The 21,124-nt window shown below is 42.7% G+C and overlaps 2 protein-coding genes across 2 annotated transcripts in view; one reads left to right on the top strand and one right to left on the bottom strand.

The window, feature by feature from the left end:
- Positions 1-21,124, top strand: part of LOC119410653 (extracellular calcium-sensing receptor-like) — a 97,566-nt gene that overhangs the window by 73,863 nt on the left and 2,579 nt on the right. The window lies entirely within an intron of this gene.
- On the bottom strand, positions 1,242-12,558 carry LOC119411465 (extracellular calcium-sensing receptor-like). The gene is made up of 7 exons (XM_037678417.1): positions 12,389-12,558; positions 11,960-12,254; positions 10,989-11,780; positions 10,638-10,865; positions 10,439-10,562; positions 8,219-9,141; positions 1,242-1,349 (listed from the first exon to the last, which is right to left on the bottom strand). Exons 1-7 carry the CDS (start codon positions 12,475-12,477, stop codon positions 1,242-1,244), a joined length of 2,559 nt encoding a protein of 852 aa, XP_037534345.1. The 5' UTR covers positions 12,478-12,558.

The raw sequence follows: 21,124 nt of genomic DNA, 5'->3' as shown, positions 1-21,124 counted from the left end.
TCATTAGCACACTGATGGCTGTTTACTGTTCACAGAGGGCTGAGTGATACTAGCAATCACAGCATTGTAAGAGGGGGGCAGTTGAACCCGGAGGCCTCCACCCCTGTTTAACGATGGACGATTTCTTTTCACAAAGATGGCCTGCTTTACTCCTCTCTCAAACCATCGTTCCTCTCTGTCCAGGATGTGAACATCTTCATCCCTGAAAGAGTGACATCTGGCCTGGAGATGAGTGTAGACCGCAGAGTCCTGGCCTGATGATGTTGATCTTCTGTGCTGGGCCATCCTTTTGGCCAGTGGCTGTTTTGTTTCCCCGATGTAAGACTGATCACAGCCCTCCTGACACTGAACAGCATACACAACATTGCTCTGTTTGTGCCGGGGGACTGGATCTTTGGGATGAACCAGTCTTTGCCGTAATGTATTTTGGGGTTTAAAAGCCACTGGGACGTTATGTTTAGAAAATAAACGTCTCAGTTTCTCTGATACTCCCTCAACATATGGAATGACCACTGGTCTGGGTCTGGGTCTGGGAGGAAGGATTTTGTCAAAAGAATGGAAATGGCTGTAGTCAACACATTTTCAAAAAAGAGGGAGGAACATAGAGTGATCTATAAGAGTGGAGGAAGGAATATACAGGTAGACTACATTCTGTATAGAAGAGGGAACCTGAGGGAGAGTGAAAGTGAGGGCTATAAGCTTCTGACAGAGGAAAGTGTGATCAGACAACATCAGATGGTATTGTGTACAATGACTGTTGTTTGGAAGAAGAGAAAAATAGTACAATCAGAGACAAAGACCAAGTTGTAGTAGTTGAGGAAAGAAGAATGTTGTAAATAGTTCAGAAAAAAGCTGAAGGCTCTTAAGAAAGAACTTTCAAATGACTGGCCTAGTATAGGAACAGTATTTAGAGAGACAGGTAGGAAGGTACCTGGTGTGTCATGTGAACAGAGAAAAGTTGATAATGAAGCCTTGCGGTAGAACACTGACGTGCAGGAAAGCTATTCAAAGAAAATGGTTGGCCAATAAGAAATATGACAGTGAATGGACTGAAGAAAGTAGACAGGAACAAAAGGTTATGCAACATAGAACACAGAGGGAGGTAGACAAGGCAAATAAAAAGACATATGATGAGTTGTATGGGAGGCCAGACACTAAAGAGTGCGAGAAGGACTTGTACCGACAGTGGTGAGATGTGCTGTAGGAGTGACATATAGCTTCAAGGTGGAGGTGGGATTGCATCAAGGAATGTCTCTGAGCCCCTCCTTGTTTGTTCTGGTGATGGGCAGAGTAACAGATGTGGTCAGGTAGGAATCTCCATGGACTATGATATTTGCAGATGACGTGATCTGTGGTGAGAACAGGGAACAGATGGAAGAGAACTTAGAGAGGTGGAGGTATGCTTTTGAATAAAGAAGAATGAAGGTCAACCGTATTAAGACAGTAATACAAAGTACATGTGTGCGAATGAGAGATACTGGTGGAACAGTAAGGCTACAAAAAGCAGAGGTCACAAAGGTGCAGGACTTCAAGTACTTGGGGTCAACTGTCCAGAAAATAGGTAGAAGGTAGGTGTAAGGCATGTTTCTGATTTATAGCCAACATCATACCTCCGAGTTCCTCCATGTTAGACTGGTTGGTCTTCTGTCAAAAGAGGATCTGCTGCAGGGTGTCCTCATGTTTATCAATGTGTTTAATCTGAGAAGAGAATGAGTGTTGAAGTTGTTCACCATCAGTCATTTGCTGGGTCTGGCTGGAGCATTTCTGTTATGTTTAATGGACACCCCAAAGCAGAGACTGAGAGGTGAACAAAACTCCAAGACCAAGAATAATATTAAAGTGATTTCATTTACAGTGCGCAGGAACCCCGGGGGAAAAAAAGGATAGGGATTAGCTGACATTTTCCGAGAGGTGTATGCTTATGTGAACGTCTTGGCCTTACTTTATGAAAAGGTAGTAGTGTGTGTTGTAGGAAGGCAAGGGAAGGCAGCTGAGGAGACAACAAAGGATTCCAGGCATTTATTTCTGCAAGGTCCAGACTCAGGTAGATCATGATAAAGTTTGCTGTAAGGCAAAGGCAGACAGGTCAATCTTTCTCAGACAACAACAATGTAAAAGGCTAGAAGCACTACTACCATAGCAAGTTCTACATCAAAAAGAGTAATCTGCTGCTCTTTATACCCCAGGCGTCTCATCAGTCATATTCTTCTCAGCTTTGTTGAATGCTGGTGCTCTCTGGTGTCTTAAGAGCAGCAGCAGCAAGACATGAACTTCAAAAGCTCAGAGTTGTTTGCTCTGGCAAGAGGAATTGTCTTGTATATGGAGAAAATGACAGATACAAAAACAGTCATACATGTTCCACATGAAGATGCTGTGATAAGAAGTATTCCCATAATTTCTTGATATGACTGAAACTGAAGCTGCACAGTGGCACTGTTGGTAGAGCTGCTGCCTCTAAGTGAGCAGGTCACTCTGGTTCAAATCTTGGTCCGGGGGCCTTTCTGGGTGGAGTTTGCATGTTCTCTCCATGCATGCATGGGTTTTCGCCGAGTACTCTGGGTACTCCAGTTTCCTCCCACAGACCAAAAACATGCCTTTTAGGCTGATTGGTAACTCTAAATTGTCCATAGGTGTGAGTGAGAAAGTGAATGGTTGTTTGTCTCGTTTGTCTCTATGTGGCCCTGTGATGGACTTGTGACCCGTCCAGGGTGTACCCCGCCCCTCGCACAGTGATTGCTGGACATGGGCACCGGCGACCCCCGTGACCCAAAATGGAACAAGCGGGTAAAGAAAATGGATGGATGGATGGATGGCAACTCTAAATTTTCCCTAGGTGTGAGTGAGAGAGTGAATGGCTGTTTGTCTCATTTATTTCTATTTGGTCCTCTGATGGACTTGCGACCTGTCCAGGGTGTACCCTGTGTAGTGAACTCGGCCTCCGACCAAAACCTGCCTCTGAGGACCTCCATGGGACAACTGTTATTTCATTGATTTGAACCCAGAAATACAAATTAGCTCATCCAGAGACTGTCTAATTGTATCCTGAAGTAATCAATTGAAAGAACACTCTTCTTTTATATTATCATCACTATTTTACAATATCTTGATAAATCAAAAGTGTGTTTAGTTCATACCATTTCTAAATGTTGAAGTGAACCACTCATTTTAAATCAACTGTGAAACAGTATTAATGATTTTTTAATGCTCATTTAAATTAGAAATCAAGTTAAAATGTCTATTTTACAAAGTAAGCATGCATTTTTGATCTTCTGTATAAGTGAGAAGTAATGATGTTGGTCGAAAGTCAGAAAAGAAGTTATTGGAACGAAGTGTCACATTTTTAAACCTAGTAGACGGTAAACAAGAGGCTACTGGCCTCTCTTCCTCCCACTTCGACATAACATGTCTTCTGTCTGTAAGGGACATTTCTAAAACATTCCTGCTGTTTTCTTGACTTGTAATGACCCTCTGACATCACTAGAACCACCCCCTGTTAGTTGCTTCAACCAATCAGGAAGTACTAAAATGACCGGAAGTGATAACTCTTTAAAAGTCGACACTTCCTGGAACTGTTCAGTTCTGGAGTCAGTGCTGAGTTCTTCAGTCTTGTGAGTCGAGTTGAGACTATGGAGTCTTCCCCATCTGAGTGGAAACTCTGAACGGATTCACAGATGCTTGTTGTGAGTCCACCTGGGCATAAATGCCCTACAACTTCGAAGGGAGCTGAGCCTGTTTGTTGAACGGAGTAAGGGACACGACTTCTGACGGTGGCCAGCCATACTTACCAGAGACGCTGAAAGGTCGCATTGAAATGGACTCCTGTTCCTGAGCGGAGGTATCCCGGCAAAGGTAATGAGTCGTGACGCGCCAAGTGTACCGGAGGTGAGCTGGTATTGAAAGGAGCGTGCCATCCTGGTCCGAACAGACACTCCCTTTATCCATCTTTTTCTCTCCATTTAAACTCCTCCATTTTCCCATCTTTAAACTCTTCTATTTTGCCAGTAATTAATCTAGAGGCCTTCAGAAATGTCTGTTGTTTTTATTAAGTAAAACGTGCCAAGTTTTATTAATCAGAACCAGATCAGCTAATCAAGTGTACAATGTTTTGATGTTAAATTTTGATTCTATTCAATAAATGACCGCATTGATTCTGATGGGTCAAAGAAAATTAACGTCTCATGTCACTGATTAAACAACCTATGCATAGTTACCTCGGTCACATGGCTGTAATTAGCTCGAAAAAGAGAGAACCCGTTATTTAAAATATATTGTAGTGAAGGTACAGCAAAGCTGACCTTGACACACTACACCTGCCTCTCGCACAGTGATAGCTGGACATGGGCCCCAGTGACCTCAGTAACCCGAAAAGGACGAAGCAGGTACAGATGATGGATGGATGAATAGAAACTGCCTCTTTAGTTACACAGGCATCTCTTCTCTCATTTGACCACTATTCAGGAAGACATATCTCACAGGTGAGTAAGAACCTAATCAGAAGTGCTATAGAACAATGCATGCTCTGAATAGGTTTAAGCTAAACAAACTTAAAAAGTATTAAATGCATCCTAACCTCTCTTTATGTCCTCCCTCTTTTTGTCAAACATCTTCTCAATGGACAACAAGATGTATTTGCTTTGTCTGAGAGTGGGTGCCTCAGAGGAGATGAGGACATGTTTGGTGCTTTGCCTTAAATAATCATGGATTAACAGTGAGATGACAGACTCGGCCTTCCAGCTAGATGACAGACTCTTTTTTCGATCGGATCTCTGCAGTGAGCTAACAGGGAAATCGAGGGGAGGTGGAGTATGCATTTATGTGAGTAAAAGTTGGTGCACAATCTGTACTCTGATAAACCGTCATTGCTCCAAGGTTTTGGAGCAGCTAACAGTGAAATGTCGACCACATCATCTACACCACAAGTTCACAGTGGCCTTCATAACAGTTGTTTACATAGCTTTGGATGCTAATACTACCAACGCTCTGCAGGAGCTTCATGATCTTTTCAGCTCGCTACAAAGCAAACACCCTGAGGCTCTTTATGTAGTGGCTGGTAACTTTAATCATATAAATCTAAAAAAATGCCTCCCAAGTTCCCACAGTTCCCACCTGCCTGAAGACTGCCAACTTCATCATCCCAGTCCCAAAGAGCTCTACAGTGACTGGTCTAAATGATTATAGGCCAGTAGCCCTCATCCCTGATAGCTTTGCAGAGAGAAGGTGAAGGCTGCACAGAAGTCTGTTTGAGTCAACCTCCCCACCATCACAAACATCTACACCTCCAGATGCAAGAAGAGGACCACCTGCATCATGAAGGACCCCACTCACCCAGCACACATACTTTTTGACCCGCTCCCCTCAGGAAGGAGGTTAAGGAGCATTGAATGTAGAACCACTAGACTGAGAAACAAATTCTACCCTGAGGCTGTTAGACTCATGAATCTCTAACCAGGATAATCATTGTGAAAAATCATGTTGCTACTGATCTTTTTCATGTTGCTGTGTTCATTTGTACTCATCTGCTCACACAGACTCATGTCTGTGCTGATGTTTGGGGTATTGTTTTTATTATTTTTATACTATTAGTGTTTATCATATTTTAGTTGATGTTTTTCTTAGTTCAAATCTTAGATCTTTTGACTGTTTTTCTTTTACATTTTATTGTTGGATGTAACTGGGACCCTGTGTACTTTGTACATAATTTAGTTTCACTACATGTACCACATGGGGTGTGAACGACAATAAAGAGACTCTGACTCCAAGAATTTGCTAGCATGTGGCCATACCAACACGTGGAAACAACATGCTGGACCATGTTTACACAAATGTTAAAGGTGCATACAAAGCCAAACCCTACCCCCACCTAGGATTCTTTGATCACGTCTCAATCTTCTTGGCTGATGCTTACCTGCCCCTGCTGAGACGCTCCAGACGGGTACAAAACAAAGTTAACTCTTGGATCCAGAATAGTGTCCCCACACTGAAAGACTTTCAAAGACACAGACTGGCAGGTCTTCAGAGAAGCTGCTGAACATGGGGGGACACTAGACCTGGTGCAATACACATCCTCAGTTCTGGGGTACATTAGTAAATGTGCAGATGACGTCACCACCATCAGATATGTTAAGAGTTACCCGAACAGGTTGAATGCAGAGGTTTGCACCCTACTGGAAGTCAGGAACACTGCCTTCAGGTCTGTAAACTCACAGGAGCTGAGAAGGACAAGGATCGATCTGGTTGCTAGTATTGAGGGCCAAGGCTACATATGCACAGAGGATCCAAAGTCAAATCAAGTCAAATTTATTTATATAGCACATTTAAAACAGTGACTGTTATCAAAGTGCTTAACAAAACAGATCACAGCATCAAATATTAATAAAAAGATATTACAGCATCAGGAATAAAAGCATAAAAACACAAAATATAATTAGCGATAATGAAATACTAAATCAAATCACCCTGAGTTAAATGTCAGGGAGTAAAAGCAAAAGGCATGAACACAATCAGAAACAAATAAATACCAAATGAGATTGCACTGTGTTAAATGCCAATGTCTGTGTTGTGAAGAGCAGTCTTTGATAGATCCCTGTTCTTTAAATCAAACAGGGTGCCCACTCACACATGATCGTCATCCTGTTGATAGAAAGCAACTGACTAATTTCTTTTTCAAATTAACTGCTAATCCTAGAGGTTCACATACTTTTGACACTCACAAATATGTAATATTGGATCATTTCCCTCAAAAAATAAATGGCCAAGTATAATATTTTTGTCTCATTTCTTTAAATGAATTCTCGTTATCTACTTTTAGGGCTTTTGTGAAAATCTGATTATGTTTTAGGTCATTTATATGCATAAATATAGAAAATTGTAAATAGTCCACACAGCGAGCTTGTATTAGAATATTGTAATCAACAGTATCAAATGCAGCACTGAGGTCTAACAGGACCAGTATAGACACAAGTCCATTTTCAGAGGCCATGAGAATATCATTAGTAACTTTCACCAGTGCTGTTTCTGTGCTATGATGAGCTCTAAACCCTGACTGAAACTCCTCAAACAGATTATTTCTTTGCAGATGTTCACGCAACTGGCCTGCAATTATTTTCTTCAGAATTTTTTAGATGTATGTCAGATTAGATACAGTTCTATAATTGTCCAGAATTCCTGAATCAAGATCGGATTTCTTAAGTAAAGGTTTAATTACAGCAACCTGAAGGTGCTGTGGTACATACATATTCACTAGAAACAAATTAAACAGATCCAAAATAGGGGTATTAATTAGGGGAATTACCTCTTTAAACAGTCTGGTTGGCAGGGGATCTACTGTAGCAGACATGCTGATGGTTTGGATAAAGCTATTATTTTTGACAGAGGCAATGGTAGGAATGAAGGTATGAATTTCATACTTTCCACTGTTGCCTTTGTGCTTGCTCTGTATGGGAGACTGTGATGAAATGAAGACTCAACACAATCTCCTTCCTTAGATAGATAACTTTACTAAATTACATTTATAATGTATATGAATGTTTTTTTGTTTGTTTGTTTGTTTGTTTGTTTTTTCAGTGATCTGAGATAACGTCTGCTGTGACTTGGTGCTATATAAATAAACTGAATTAATTTTCTCTCTAATCAAAATAATTTTACTTAGAATCCCATGAAGTCATTGCTGCTTATAACTGTATGGGTACATGGCTCAATAAAGATAGGACTTTTTTTCAATAGTCTAGTTATAGTACTAAGCATAAACCTTGAGTTATTTTATTTTCATCTATTAAAGATTAATAATATACAGTTCTAGATTTACAGAGGACTTTCTTATATGTTAGCAAGCTATCCAAGTCTATCCAAGTTAAATGCAATTCTTCCATGTTGGTGGAGTGCAATTTTCTTTCTAGCTTTACATATGTCTGTTTTAAAGTAGGTAACTCAGAATTCAACCAATTCAAGAGCCAGTTTTCTTTGAATTTTTTTTTTTTTTTTTTTTTTTTTGCAGGATCCTTAGATTTTGCACAATGCAGGATCCAGTCATTAAGCAATCTTCTGTGAGACCAAACACATTTGAGAGAAATAAACCTTCACGGTATGAACAGAAAGTCGCAGCCAGTGCTTGACACTCAACCAGACAAAATTGTTTATTAAAACAAGACAAGCTAAAGATTACTAAGTAGTTACAAAATCAATATATTACAATATACTATTTAAAATATTTTTGTATCACAATGCTTTTTTTTAAAGAATGTTGTGCTGCATTTGCCATCATGTTCTTTTTTGTATTCTTTTCAGGTTTCATCAACACAATGTAACATTTTGGAATGAAGATACATAACAGCAGACCAAAACTAGAAGCAAGAATGGCAAATATTTCTACAGCAACACTGAACTTTCCAGGAGAGCTGACATATGCTGGGATAAAAGCTATCCATACTACACAGAATATCAGCATGCTGAAGGTGATAAATTTTGCTTCATTAAAATTATCAGGCAGTTTTCGAGCCAGAAAAGCACAAATAAAACACAATATGGCAAGAAGTCCAATGTACCCAAGGACAGACCAGAAGCCTACAGCTGAACCTAGAGCACACTCCAGGATGATTTTATCTTTAAATTCTTTAAAGTTCTTGGATGGAAATGGAGGGGAAATTGTTAACCAGAGGATACAGATGATAACTTGTATAAGAGTAAAACTTAGAACACTGAGTCTCTGTTGTGTAGGCCCAAACAATTTCATCATGTTGCTGCCTGGAAGTGTAGCTTTAAATGCCATTAAAACCACCATTGTTTTCCCAAGAATACAGGAGATGCAGAGAACGAAAGTGATGCCAAAAGCTACATGTCGGAGCATACAGGACCACTCAGAGGGACGTCCAATAAAAGTCAGGGAGCAGAGAAAACACAAAGTCAAAGAGAAAAGCAGCAGGAAGCTCAACTCAGAGTTGTTTGCCCTTACAAGAGGAGTTTTCCTGTATCTGAAGAAAATGACACCTACAGCAGTAGTCAGACATGTTCCAAATAATGAGGCTGTGGTGAGAAGTATTCCCATAATTTCTTCATATGACAAAAACTCATCCTCTTTTGTTACACAGGCATCTCTTTTGTCATTTGACCAGGAATCAGGGGGACATCTCACACAGGTGATAGCATCTGCAAATAAATGATTTATTTTAGATCAGTCTCATTTCTTTTTATTTGTACAAAATTGTAATTGCAATAACTTCAGATTATTTGAAGAAAACATATATTTATAGCTTGCACATGCAACTTGCACAATGGTTTAAATTTTGGCTGTGCAGGTCTTTCAATTCAAGTCAGTTCAGTTTAGTTATATAGCGCCAAGTCACAACAGAAATCATCTCAGGGCACTGCACAGAAACATTCATATACAAAATATGTAAGGTCTTTATGTTGATTGGTAGCAATGCTAATGGTCTGACCTGCTGCAAGAAGTAGATGAATGAGCTAACAAAAATAACAAACCGAATGACCAATTTCTTGCAATAAGTTTATAGAATGCTTTTTGAATATTTTTTCAAGAAAATTGTGTGTTGTAACTATACAGTAGTCCCTCACTACTTTGCGGTTCGTTTATCGCGGACTCGTTCTATTGCAGTTTATCATAATAAGATTGGACATGATGACACACAATTGGTGGAATGATGGATGAGCCACACGATTGGCATGGAATTTTAATTTAATTTAATTTTTTTAATTATTATTTAGTACCTGCGGTACTAAACTAGTGTACGGATCACCGCAATAAATGAGGGACTAAGATTTTGAATGACAAAATGAAAATTCCAGTGAACATTCATGGTGAACACAGCGTCTCACTCAGATCCAACTCTCGTATTTTAGTTGTGGTTACAATTAAATAAACTGAAGATACAAAATGTGGACAAAAGTATGCAACTGCATCTGTTAATTGTTGATACCATGTGTTTCAGCCTCGTGTACTCATACTTGTACTCATAAAAAACACCCTGACACTTCAAACTAATACTACATTTATTCTTGCTGACATCATTTCCTCTTCCACTTTGCAAGTAACTAAGAACAAAAAGTAAAAAAAAAAAAAAAAGTCCATAGTTTAGAAATATATTACGATCAAAACAGGTGATCATAGGGGTGAAAGCTCTTTGCTGTGCTCTTAATAAAAGTATTTTAATACACATTGTGTAATGTTTAAGTACAACCCATTAACTACTCATTATCAGTATTCAGTATCAGCAAGTACCCAAACTGGAGTACTTGTGCAGATTAGTATGGAAGATTATGAATTGCCTGTTCAGAGGCCTGACTTCAACTAATTTGAGCACCTAACCCATATATTGTAATTCAAAACTTACTTTGGAAATAATACAACATATATTATTTTTATAAGACTTCAAATCTTTCAGTTAAACAAAACCTTAAAATATTCTAATAAATGAACAGTCAGTACCTGTTATGTTGCTAATTTCTCCCTCTGTACATCTTACACAATCACAGCAGCAAACAGGTTTTCCTTTCTGGAGAACCTTATGTGTTCCTAGAGGACACTTCTCACTGCAAACTGACACAGGAACCTGCACAGCAACATCAGCATTAATTATTTAGTCTCTTAAAAAAAGTAAACTGAATGAATCAGAAATAGATTTCACCTGTTTTGAATTCTGTGCCCAGATGAACGTCTTGTTTTGTAGATTTAGCTGTTTGTCTTCAGGTAATGATGTATCATAAAGACCAACAGTGACAAAGTCCACAACATCATTGTCTCTAGGCTGCCAGTTGATAATCTCATATTTTGCATCTGGATCTCCATTTTGATTAAAGTAAACTTTCTCTCCTTCTTTGGTTTTAAAGTGTATCTTTTGAATCTGCTGCAAGATCTAAGAAAAGGGGTAATTATCACTTAAGTGTAATGTTAGATAATTTTAAGGATCGTGGTTAAAATTGAATACATTTTTTGGAGATGTTGGAACATAAGGAATTTTGTTTGTTTTAAAACTTACTGTAAGTGGCTCTAGGTGAACACTATTGTTACATTTGTCATTACAACTGAATATATTGTGCAGAGCATGAGCCACTGAATACACTCCTTTGTAAATATTGTTAAAAATGGGCATGAGGGACATGTCAGTGAAGCTGTTTTCCACTCCAGTCAGATCCTCATGTCCAGTACATTCTCTCTGAATTTCTTCTGATTGTGACTGCTTGAACTTACAGCTGAATAATGCCTCCCAAAATTCAGTAAAAAAGTAATTATTTGATAAGTTAAGTGACTTCACATTCAGCATAAACTCTTTAAGACCACTGATATTTGCTTTTGGGATAGAAAGTCCTATAGCTCCATCCAGGATACGATTTTTATCATTTTCTGCAATTTGAGAATCAAATATCCATGACTCACTGCCGACCCACTGATATCCTGTCAAGTTATGTAGAGAGAGCTCATGTAAAAGCACTTCCATGTCACGGTGAGAAAGAAAAGCAACAATAACCTTAGAAGTAGAAGCTTTTATAATGTCAATTATCTTTTGTATTTTTTCAGATGAATCAGTTCTAAAGAAAGGGACAGAATATTCCAGACAGATGCCCAGCTGTTCTGCAGTTTCTGTAAATGTTGCCATGCCATTGTTGCCATAATCATCATTGGTTCTAACAGCTCCAACCCAGGTCCAACCAAAGTGTTTGACCAAATGAGCCAGAGCTCTGCTCTGATAGTAGTCACTGGGAATGGTTCTGAGAAAAGATTGGTACCTAGATTTGTCACTGAGACAAGCACATGTTGCAAAATGGCTGATCTGAAACAAAAATATATATATATATTTTTTTTTAATACATCAAAAAGCTAAATTTCCTAAAGCACACTAAAAATGTCAGAATTGTAAAACATGATAATAATCTAACATTTCCAAGTCACATATGATCAGACTTGCTGAAAAATTGTCAGATTGTTACACATTTTATCAAATTTACTCACCAGTGGGATATGAAATGGTCCAAGAAGTGTAGCTATTGCTGTGCTGGGAGAGGACGAGGTTTCTCCTATTATGGCCTGCACTTTAACAGATCTGGTACATAGATTCTCAAAACTTGAAGACACATTGTCATTGTTGTTCAAGGCAAGGGCAACTTTTAAGCTTCTCACAATGGAACCACACGTATCATAAATATCATATCCCAAAGAAATGCCTGGAAGTAGCTCTGTACTGTTGTTAATTTCCTCAATGGCAAAACGCATGGCTTGAGCAAACTGAAACTCTCTGAAATTCAAACTTGTTCAAACAAAATTAAAACAGTAGTTAATTGACCTGGTTCATTTTTTCAAACAAAAGCTGTATTAAACCAAATGAAAATGTTCCTTTATTTTACTGACACTCTGCAAAACAGATTTTGTGGTATACTTTACCTGATGCATTCTAGTGGCAGGGGTTTTTGAGTGTAAGTGTTCTCTCTGTTCTTCCAGCTGCTGTGAAAGTAGAAGATTCCTCCTAACATGATGTCTCCATCCTTAGAGAGCTGAGGGATCTCAGGGTCTCCTCTCTGTTTGCACAATGACTCCTCAGACTGTGAGAAAGACACCAATAACAGAAAGTGTAAAAGTGCGCAACCCTGCTCTGGCCACTTTTGTGTAGACATTATGGCTTCTGAAAAAGCAAATTAACAGTTGTATATCATGAACAATAATTAATATAAAGAGCTGTCCTGGTATTCACTCATTTGGGATCTACCTGTTATATAGAAACAGTTATGTTCTCTGGTGGGTGGGGCACAAGGAAGGGTATGTTGACAGGTTGAAATCTTGTTAAAATCTTTTTCTTTTTTTTTTTGTATTGGACAAAAATAACCATTCCAACTTTAATAAATTGTACACAATATTTTGGGATTCTAGATAGATAACAAACAATTCAATAAATTCTGAATTTAGGCAATGAAAATTATTTTCAAAACGTGCATATTTACAAATTAATTTTTCTTTGAAAACCTGAAGATGTCTGAGGTAGATAAGGTAACAGCTAAATTATTTTATCACTTTCTACACCGGCATAAAGATTAGCAAACTGTGATACTACACTAACACTTAAACAAATGCAATATCTATAATCAGATTTTATCAAGTAATATTCAAAGGGTGCACTGGAATCATACACCCTGGTAAACATTGCTTTTTCTAAGTTTCCTCCAGACTCATGTTGTTCAATCAATTTGGCGGACTTTTCTACAGTTTTAGCCAAATGTGAAGTTCCTCAAGGAACCACCTTAGGACCAAGTTTATTTAAATTATACATTATTCATTTGGGTCATTTCTTGCACAAATAAACATGTATTTGTTACACAGATGATACATAAATATAATATTCTCTTGTGGATCCTTACTTTTTTATAATATACTGTATTAAAGAGGTGAATTGATGAAAGAGGAGTAACTGTCTTCAGTAAGATGATTGAACATTCAAGATGACAAGTTCTGGGAAAGTAAAAATTTCCTAAATTTAGCATTTAACGTATAGCCTCTATAATATGCTATTCATCCCTATACCAATATTCTAGGTATTAGTTGTGTGTGAGTAACAATAAAAATGTAAAAGAAAAACAATTATAACATCTAAGATATGAACTAAGAAAAACATTAACTAAAAATACACTAAGCACTAATAGCATAAAAACATTACGTCGAACAGCAGCACGGACATGAGCATGAGTCTGTGTGAGCAGATGAGCACGCGTGAACACATCAACATGAAACAGATCAGCAGCAACATGATGTGATATTTCACAGTGATTGTCCTGGTTAGAGATTCATGAGTCTAACAGCTTCAGGGTAGAAGCTGTTCCTCAGCCTAGTGGTTCTACTTTTTACACTTGATGCTCCTCAACCTCCTTCCTGAGGGGAGCGGAGCAAAAAGTGTGTGTGCTGGGTGAGTGGGATCCTTCATGATGCAGATCGCCCTTTTCCTGCATCTGGAGGTGTAAATGTCTGTGATGGTGGGGAGACTGACTCCAACACTCTTCTGTGCATCCTTCACCACTCTCTGCAGAGTTTTTCTTTCTGCAGCTGTGCAGCCTCCATGCCACACGTTGATGCTGGAGCACAGGATGCTCTCCACTGCACACCTGTAGAAGGAGGTGAGGACTGAGCTTCCCAGACCAGCTTGTCTCAGCCACCTGAGGAAGTAGTCTCGCTGATGTGCTTTCTTGATCAGGCTGAAGAGAGGTATGGATGTAGATGGAATAAGGAAAGAGGGTGCAGAGGAGAGGGTGAAATGGAGGAGGATGACTTGTTGTGGCAAGACATGAATAGGGGAAAGCCTAAAGCAGAAGAAAAAAGATGATTTGTTTGTGAGTGGCGTGTAAGTGGAGTGATTCCCAGGGGCTTGGAGAAAATCTGTAGAGAGATGACAATGGTGAGTTTCTATATCCACAGATTATGACAGTAATTGGAGTGAGTTATTATTGCAATGGTAAATGCAGCTGAGTAGCCTAATCAATACTCAGGAGTTTCTGGTTTGCACCACAGTCTACAACGGCTAGAACAGGTAACACTCTAACACAAATGGTAGAAAGCAAGTCTAGTAACCAGGACAAACAGCAGAGCTGCCCACCAGTATCTCCTGTACTACTGATGGGAATAATGTTTTAAATGGGCTTGGCAATTTGTGATACAGTGTTCAGTATTACCGCAATATATGCATTCCTTTGCTGCCATACACCTTTGTTTTTCTTCAGAAGCAAGAGAAATGTAGCCAAGATTCATTGGTTTGTGCTATCGATCTGGTGTCAAGGGTTAGCCGGTCAAAGCAGATGGCCACTTGTCCTGAGCCTGGTTCTGCTGGAGGTTACTTCCTATTATGAGGGAGTTTTTCCTTTCCACTTTTGTCTTTGTGCTAGCCCAGGATGGGAGACTGTGATGAAATGAAGACTCAATGCAATCTGCTGGCTTCCTTCCTTCCTTAAATAGATAACTTTACTAATTATCATTTATAATGTATGATAATGTTTTAGTTCAATGCACTGAGATAACTTACAGTATGTTGTGACTTGGCACTATATAAATAAACTGATTTGAATTTAATTGAATCAAAGCAGGAGGAAATGGAACTGACTGGAAACCATAAGTCGTTGGTTACGTACTGTAACCCCAGATTCTATGAATATAGGCATAGCCCTTTAAGGCTGTCGCTGATGGGTTTATCCCGTTATGCAGAGCATAAGCACTGAAAAAATTTAGTCCACGCCCACCTGCTGTGTGGGCCCCACCCGGTCCGTATAAATTACGTTAAGAGCGGGAAATCGGCTCCCAAAATAGCTTTTTTCTTCAGCCATTTAGGAGCCAGTGAGGCCCGATGCTTAAAGGGCTACGCCTATATTCATAGAATCTGGGGTTACAGTACGTAACCAACGTTCTATTTCATATAGGCTTCGCCCTTTAAGGCTGTCGCTGATGGGTTAAGGGCGAAGCGGATGTGGTCCTCGCCTCACTGGGTCCATTCGAACACAGTAAGAAGCGGAAGCTTGCCCAAAAAACGTCTTGTCACTCAGCTCCCCGTGTGCATAACTACGCATCGCGTAATTATGTGCCATGCACAGACGCATGTTGAGTAACTATGCGTTCTGACAAGCATGAATGCCCCGGAAAACTTTCAACGGGAAGAAGAAGTTGAAAAGAGGGGGGGGGGGGGCATGAACCAACTGGTTCATGGCTGAACAGTATAAACAGATTAATGTCCATGAATTGATTATTGATCAAATGAACTGATTGGTAACAATAGTCATGAACTGATTAGTGACAATAAAACCAAAATCACAGACACGACTTGTGACTGATAACAACATCTCACACTGTAATGCATGCAGACAGAAGTGAGCTTAAACAGAGTTCCATGAGAACAATAACATTCATTCTGTTAGAGCACTAAGGACAGAATGTGTCATGGAACGAGCCGTTACATCACGTAGGTAAAAGCGAATAAATGAGCAGGGTGTTGACCATGCAGCCGCAGTGCAAATGTCCTGCATTGACATACCATTATGCAGAGCAGTCGAAGATGCGATACCCCTGGTGGAGTGTGCTTAGAGGTTGACAGGAGGCCCTAAATCTGATGCTCTGTAGGCTTCAGAAAAGGCCTCACACAGCCAGTGTGACAAGCGCTGGATGGATAACGGCGACCTGCAGAAGCATCTCTATAATGCACAAACAATTGTTGAGTTTGAAACGCATTGCAGCTGTGCGCGTTATGTAACACGTCAACGCCCGCACCGGGCAGAGAAGATGAAAAGATGCTTCCTCTTCTGATCTGTGGTGGGGAAAAGACCCCTCCAACGATATCACTCTTGATTTAAAAGAGCTCGTGATGTTTTAGGCATAAAAGCTGGGTTGGTCTTAAATCAGCTGAGCTGCCCGTCAGCCTAAATTCTAAGGCATGACGAAGCAACAGAGAGGGCAGATAATTACTTATCCTCTTAGCGGGTGTTAAAACCAGCAGCAGGGTTGTTTAAAGAGACAAGAATTTAAATGAAACCTGATCCAGAGGCTCAATTGGAGCTTTGATCAGGGCTCGCAGGACCAGCGTTAAATCCCACTGTGGAGCAAGTGGACGTGAAGCAGGCCTGTGTCTCTGAACATCTTTTAGAAAAACGCTTCATCAGCGGGTGATTAAAAGCTGTTCTGTCTCCGAAACCTTCGTGGCAGGAATAGATGACTGCAACGTACGTTAAAGCGTACTGAAAACCAACTCCCTATCCATCAGCTGTTGTAGAAAAACAACACGCCGCCTAAAAGGCATGAGGTGGCCCCTAAACCTTCTCTGTACACCAGCGCTGAAAAGCCGTCCCCTTTGATGTGTACAGAACTGTGGTAGATGCAGCACGTGAATCTTGAATTGTGCACACTATCTCCTGAGGGAGACCCATCCTCTAAGTGGGACCGCTCAGCGGTCAGACCCACAGGTGTTGACCTATTTCTGGGTAACTCTTGGTCGCTCCTCCTGCCTGAAGGAGAGCATCCTCCCTCCACGACAGTTCCACGACGACCCGACAACAGACGTTGCAGGCCTGGGAACCATGGTGCGTTCACACGCCGGGAGCCACCAGGAGAGCTGTCAATCCCTCCTCCTGAACTCGGTTCAGGAACCGTAAAAAACAGAGGAGGTGGGGGAAAAGAAACGCGTATAAAAGCGTTTTGGGCCACCGGCTGTGAGCAAATGCGTCCCCCCCCCAGCGATGGGTCGTCTCGCGGGCTCAGGGAAAACCATAGTTGACACTGAGCGTTCTTCTCGCGTCGCAAACAGGTCCACAGCTGTTTTGCCAACTTCTGCTGCGTCTGAAAAACATCAGGTCTGGATGGAGGGTCCGGTCCACGTGACGTGGGCCGCCCCTGGACGTCACATCTGCCCCTCTGTTCAGAACACCGGATATGTAAACCGCTCTAATAAAGAGCAGGTTTTGATTAACCCAACACAGTAGCTTTCGCACAATGTGTAACATCTGGGCTGAACGCACACCCTTGATGGTTATGTACGCAGCAGTCATCATGTTGTCTGTGTGAATCAACACGTGTTGATTCTGTAGCACGGGAGCAAAGTGTTGAATCACATTCAGTACTGTGCGACACTCCAAAACATTGATGTGGGCTGATGTGTGGTGGGGCCACAGCGCCCCTACTGCTTGAGATAGGCATGGCCCCCCCCCCCCCCCAGCCTGACAGCAACGTGTCCGTGAAGACTGACCCGTGACGTGGGTCTGCTGAGGGGGACTCCCTCTGACAGAAAACAAGGTGTTTCCCCAGAGTCGGAGGTCTGCTTCCACAGAGGAAGGGACAATAATCATCCGTCGTTTGTTTTACTGGATCCACATGCAGACGTGCAAAACACCTCTGGAGGCGTCTCATGTGAAACAAACCAGTGGAAAACACTGTGTGAGTGACATCATTTCCAACAGCTTCATGACGGAGACAGCTGTTATAACTTGCCAGGTCTTACGTGGCTGAGTTGACTTTTTAAAAAGTGTTGAATCTAGTTTGTGATAAAAGAGTTTTCATGGTGGTTGAATTTAATTCCACTCCCAGAAACAATGTCTGGGCCGGAAAAATCGAGCTTCCTTCCAATTTATGGCGAAGCCCAGATTTAACAGGTGTGATGTCAACACCTGATCCTGCATCAGCGCCTCCTGTCTGAATTGACAGGAGCAGCAGATCATCCAGGTAAAACAAAAACTCTCGTCTCTGTGTTAGGATGATCGGTATGCGTTCTCTGGATGTTAAACAACAGATCCAAGAACGGTCTCACCCCTCCGATCCGTGAGTAAAAACCTTGTGTTTTCTCTCCCTTGGGGAACTCTGTAGATTACTTTTATCAGAAAACACTTGGATTTCTGCATTTAGGGATGAGATTTAGTCTGATGATGACGGGGCCGTTTTTTATAACTCCTCTGAATGGAGGGGTTCGGGTTGCAAACTGTAACTTGTACCATTTGCATAAAACCTTGTCCATCCATCTGAAAAACGGCGAGCATGTTTTAGCCACTCTACGTAACGTTCGTAGGGTGAACGTGCGTTAAGTGATGTGTCATGTTTTGTACGGCTGTCAGCCGTCCGCCCCTCAACCGCTGTCATGCGTCGCGGGAATGTTTTCTGTGTGATCCCGGGCGAGACTTGTGCTGAGGCGAAGCGTGTGACAGCTGATGATGCGGTGGGGCTGCGCGTTTGACGTCGCTGTGTGAACGTTGAAAAGGCGGAGGGCGTGACTTCGTTTACGCCGTGCTGTTGGAGTGAAGGCTGCTAGCCCCGCGGGAGCACCCGTTGTTCTCTGGAGGGACGCGCGCCGCTCTCGCTGGAGGGGCGCGCGCTGGAGGGAGGCGGGACTCATTACCGGGTTCTTCAGCTGCTTCACGTTTAGCTGCGGTGAGCTGCCGAAAGCTGAGACGCGGTGGTGACGGCTGCCCGCGTTGATTCGTCGAGACGGGTGTCGTTTCTTGTGAGAGAGAAGGGCCCCCACCCGAACCAGCCTGCGGACCACATTTATACCGATGTGAGCTGGTTAGCGCCGGCAGCTGTGTGTGTGCGCCAGCATCAACGCAGCGCCGTTGGATGGAGGCTGTTCATCTTAGTGATCGACTCGTCATGTCAAGAGCGGCGGTGAGTTAAAACCCTGTTTAAGGACACCGGCTCATGTGGAGGCTGTTCCATCCCACGAGTGCGAGTTGACACCGCTTGAGTGAGGATCGTGCAGTTCTAGTTGGTAATGAGTTATTTTCGCTTACCGTTGTGCCGTGATCGACTCGTCATGTCTAGAGCGACGGTGAGTTTAAAAACCTTTAATTAAGGACACCGGCTCATGTGTGGAGGCTGTTCTGTGATCGACTCGTCATGTCTTAGAGCGACGGTGAGTTTAAAACCCTTTATTTAAGGACACCGGCTCGTGTGTGGGGCTGTTTCATCCCACGAGTGCGAGTTGACATCGCTTGGGTGAAAAACGTGCAGCCCGGGATTATAACGAGTTATTTTCACTTACCATCGTGCCCTGTAAGCGACTAGTAATGTCTTGGAGCGGCGGTGAGTTTAAAAAGCCTTATAAAGGACACCGGCTCTTATGTGTGCGGCCGCTGTGAGCTCATCCGGGCTTACAGACTGGCTAAAAAACAGACACTTTGATCATTAATGATGATTTATTTCAACTTTCGTGTCACTTTTACACACACCCTCCGGAGACCGTCATTTTGAGAGCTTTCTCTCTCATGAGCTCTGCGATTGTTTGCCCAGAGCGCTGTCTTGCAGGCGAACTCTGGGGAAACGCTGAGCTGCAGGCTGCCGGAGTGAAGAGGGCTGGATTCTGACGGGCGGGGCTGGTGGTGGAACTCAGCGAGAGCCGCGGCCGTGGAAAAGTCGAAGCTTGCTCGCGACGGTCCCTCCAGCGGGGACGGGGTGGGCCGCGCGGCTTGATGAGGTGGCGCACAGCCTCTGGCACCTCCTCCGACTGTTTCACTTCGCCAGCATGGTTTGAAGCTGCTCTGAACAGCGCGTCCGCGATGGCTTCATCAGGTCTTGTGCAGATTCTCCGGCAGCGAGGGGAGTAACGAAGCCAGGTGGATCGTTGGATCATCGTCATCCGCGCTGCAGTCCTCGACAGGCAAACCGTGGGAGAGGCACACATGTTGAGCTGGCGTCAGCTGCCTTACAGAGGGAGTTCTTCGTCTCCAAGGCAGGTCTGCGGCCTTCAATCCCTTGGACATGCTATATGCTAGCAGCGCACGTTGTTGCTAGCTGCGGCTGCCTGAAAACACGTCGGTGGGCTCGATTGGAGAGCGTGGTCGCCGTCTGGTTCCTCCGGAGGGACGGGACGCTGCTCCGACCTGGGCAGCTTCGCTCCGGAAGCTTCTGCGAGGCTTGGCTCCAGGGGGGGGTTACCGAGGAATAGCCCCGCTCGGTGAATCCCTCAACTCTGGTGATGGGAGCGGACTGGGGACCGACTCCTCTAATCTACCAGGAAAGAACCGTCTGCGGCCTCGCCCGTCGAACGTCCTGTTGGAACGTGAGGCCGTATGGATCAAGACGGTGAGCCACAGTGGAGCCCAGTGAAAAACAGCCTTTCCGCCGATCATCCGAACTGGCGGGAAAAAAGGCGAGGGACGTAGAAAAAAGGGGTCCCTTATGTCAGCCTCCTCCTGGGTTCCGCCGGGCAACCCCTGAGGGCGCTGTCGGCCGGGAGCGGTGTGGTCGCCGATGCGAAACGAGGTGGGATGGGGTGAGCATTCACTCAGCCCCCCTCCACCTACACTACGCTCCCCAGGAGGGAATGAGCAGTGGGGGCTGCAGCTGAGCATGCCTTGCCCCGGAGGAACCATCCGGTTCGCCCCGAGGGTCGGCGATAAGAGGAAAAAACACAAGATGGCGTTGTCCAGCGTGTAGTGACCTGTCACTGGGAAATGTTCCCCGACGCTTACCTTGGAATAAGACTGCTGTCATCTTCTCCTCGGGGAGGAGAACTCACCGGACGACCGGAGGTCGACTGCCGGGCCAAGCATCCTTCACAAAGGTTGGTCATTTACACAATTTATCTTCTTTGTTCTTCTGACAGTGCTATATTAGCTCGCTGAAGAAAAAATGGGAGCCGATTTCCCGCTCTTAACGTAATTTATACGGACCGGGTGG

The sequence above is a fragment of the Nematolebias whitei genome, chromosome 6 (genome assembly GCF_014905685.2).
Source record: "Nematolebias whitei isolate Nwh7 chromosome 6, NemWhi1, whole genome shotgun sequence".
Taxonomy (NCBI): domain Eukaryota; kingdom Metazoa; phylum Chordata; class Actinopteri; order Cyprinodontiformes; family Rivulidae; genus Nematolebias; species Nematolebias whitei.
The sequence above is the reverse complement of the archived record's forward strand: the minus strand, read 5'-3'. Positions and strand labels throughout refer to the sequence as shown.

Excerpts from the sequence above, each read along its gene's own strand:
- LOC119411465 (XM_037678417.1), bottom strand. The coding sequence starts at position 12,477 with ATGTTAGGAGGAATCTTCTACTTTCACAGCAGCTGGAAGAACAGAGAG. Across the intron at positions 12,255-12,388 it reads CTGCCACTAGAATGCATCAG|TTTGAATTTCAGAGAGTTTC; the intron begins GTAAAGTATACC and ends TGTTTGAACAAG. Across the intron at positions 10,866-10,988 it reads TTCACCTAGAGCCACTTACA|ATCTTGCAGCAGATTCAAAA; the intron begins GTAAGTTTTAAA and ends CCCTTTTCTTAG.